General features: G+C 38.6%; 1 protein-coding gene across 1 annotated transcript in view; it reads right to left on the bottom strand.

Annotated features, from left to right (window-relative positions):
• Positions 1–493: 493 nt before the first annotated feature.
• LOC107717175 (galaxin-like) overlaps positions 494–2,808 on the bottom strand; it is a 43,401-nt gene continuing 41,086 nt past the window's right edge. The window contains exons 11-12 of the mRNA XM_016523850.1: positions 1,108–1,466; positions 494–1,001 (exon numbers count right to left, since the gene is read on the bottom strand). Of these exons, the coding sequence (XP_016379336.1) occupies positions 724–1,001; positions 1,108–1,466 (637 nt within the window). The 3' untranslated portion in view covers positions 494–723. The remainder of the gene's footprint in view (positions 1,002–1,107; positions 1,467–2,808) is intronic.

Raw genomic sequence — 2,808 nt, 5'->3', positions numbered from 1 at the left:
TTTTTCACATTCCATATCTGCAATACCATAATACAACTTGAACAAGTAAACTTTCTTCACACAACATTACTTTTAAGTTGTATATGGAAACTGAAAACTATGTAAGAGTTTGGAGAAATTTAAAACTCCCAAATCACTACATGTATTAGACAGACAGATGAGATGAGATAGACAGATAAAGGAAAATTCATCTTAACACAGTGATGTATGATTGTCTCTAAATTAAGTCATACATTTAGAATACATTTTAGTGCAAATTTACTGATGAATCGAGATTTCTGTATAATGTGTGTACACAGATTTTACAGAAATTTGGTGTATGCATGGTTAATGAATGAGGATAACTGTTCGGCAAGTAGTAACAAACCTGTAAACTGGTCAAAAAAAAAAAAAAGCAATTCAATAATAATTAATAATATTAAAAATAAATGCATAGCTACATGAAGCTTATATTTGAGCTGTTGTTATATTAACATTTTAAAATATAAAAAATTATATGAAATAACCGCTGTCTTCAAGGATTAGGATAAAAGTAATTAATTGCGTTTGAGCACCTTTGAGCTATAGTATGTAAATGCCCTTGAACTTGTCAAATTGTTAAAAAAAAAATGAACAGAATTGGAACAGACCTGAGACTGATAATATACAGCATGATTAAAAAAAATGCTTATTAGGTCATGCAGTGCCACTTAAAATATATACTGTAGACCTCAATCCATAGTTCTATCCCTTCTTTTGGTAACATACAGCATAGAACATGTGAATGTCAGAGGTTAGGTCAACAGGGTGAGAGAGAAGCTTGTACTTCCTATCGTGGTTTTCCTCCCAAAGGTAGGTCATGCCGTTTTCTGTGGCAGGAGAGCTGCAGTGATCCAGGGACACATAAAGCCAAGGGTCTTTGATGACCTTTTCCGATTTTACATCGACCTGTCCAACAACTTTCAACACAATGAGACGCTGATAATTTTCAAGTGCCAAACTCTCCACTTTGCCAAAGAACACTAGAAACACACACACACACACAAAAAGACAAGATAATTTGGTCAACGTACAAAAAAAAAGTTTGGTATTTTAGGTTGCACCACAATAAATGTTCAAGAACATCACCTGTTTTATTGCACATTTCAGGGATCAGGTCCATTAGTGGTTTCAGCCTGTATTCTGCAGGGGAGCTGTTAGGCTTTGGTGTTGGTTTGAGATGTTCAGCACAGCAGCTCCACAGGGACGTGTTGTAGTAGTAATGCCCACAGCAATGGTGGTTTGGTTTGGTGTCATAAATTATGGCATTAGTAGAGGAAGAACAGCAAGTTTGTGTCTTATATTCCAGCAGATGGTTTCCACAGCACTCTGCTTCCCCACTTAAACGTGTTAGGTTGTAGAGATGACCTGAGCAGCATCTCAACAACTGGTTGTGGTGGTCATAGACTTCTGAACCACAACAGAAATTGCCATTCATCTTGTTGTGGCTAAATAGAAAAAGTTTGAAAGAAAAGTCATTCAAGTGGTTTTAAAATTATTTTATGGGTTTATGGGGTGGCCTGGATGATTGAGAGACTGTTCTAGAGCTGTGCCATGTGAATAAGACTTCTGTGAGAAATGTAGTGCCAGTAAGCATGTTCCTATGGTGTCTCTGCATGTATTAGTTAGACTTGAATTTCCAGTTACAGCCAAAGCCTTGTTTGTCAAGACAGCATGGGTAGAGACATACATGAAATCAGGCTACAGGCCAAACATTGACTATCTGCTATTTTTTCTAATGGTTTTGCCTAAAGGTATTAGATTTTCAGAGATTCACACAGGTACTGCTATTTGGTCACTGACCTGAGACATATTTAAGCAGGAGCATGCAGAGAAAGACATTGTATAAAAGTTTTTCCTGTAAAGAAATGATCCATACTTTCAACAAATATATTTTCTACATAAGGCAGGTCACCCCCTCATGGTGGATGTGTTATTAAAATCAAGGGTCAAGGTTTGGATGGTTAGAATGACCTCCTTATACCCAGAGGCGGACAAAGTACTCAACTCCATTACTTGAGTGAAAGTACAGATACTGCTGGTCAAATATTACTCCATTACAAGTAAAAGTTGTAAAGACAGATTTTTACTCAAGTAAAAGTACAGAAGTACTTGCTTTTAAAAGTACTTAAGTACCAAAAGTAAATGTACTTTTTTATGGCAATGCACTGTTTTATTGTTGTACGTAATACTTGCAATACTTCGAGTACAATACTCAAGTGAATGTACTTAGTTACTGTCCGCCTCTGCTGTCGGGCCAAAAGTGAGCGTGCTAGTGTGTGTCAGGGCCAGTTGCGTTTCCACTGTCATTTCTGGGGCTTGATCGTGCCTCGTCTGTGCTCTCCGATTAGTTCTGTGAAACAAAGCAAAACCAATGTTACACCGTGTCTACACCGGACGCAAGTGGCGCGGCATGACAAAATACTATGGAACTCATTATAATCAGTGATGCGGTCTACACCATAGATATATATACATATCTATGGTCTACACTGGATGCGGCACGGCGCGGCGCGGCACGACACGACACGACAAATCCCAGACAGAAAACTGCTGCTGCGTTCTATTTATGACGTATTGACACAAATTCCAAATGATTTTCAATGGTCTCTTTGCCACGTTCAGTGTACTAGACAGACTTTAGCTGTTGCGGCGCAGACACGGTGTTACTCACCTATCGAGAAGAAACAAAGCAACCTCGGCGTCTGATCGCAGGCATTCTGCTCCTTGAGTTCTCTCCAGCGCTGGAAAGCTGATCCGATATTTACACGGGTCCTACTTCTTGCCTTA

The sequence above is a fragment of the Sinocyclocheilus rhinocerous genome, unplaced genomic scaffold, assembly GCF_001515625.1.
Source record: "Sinocyclocheilus rhinocerous isolate Xijiao unplaced genomic scaffold, SAMN03320098_v1.1 scaffold32, whole genome shotgun sequence".
Classification (NCBI taxonomy): domain Eukaryota; kingdom Metazoa; phylum Chordata; class Actinopteri; order Cypriniformes; family Cyprinidae; genus Sinocyclocheilus; species Sinocyclocheilus rhinocerous.
This window is presented reverse-complemented; position numbering and strand designations above follow the sequence as displayed.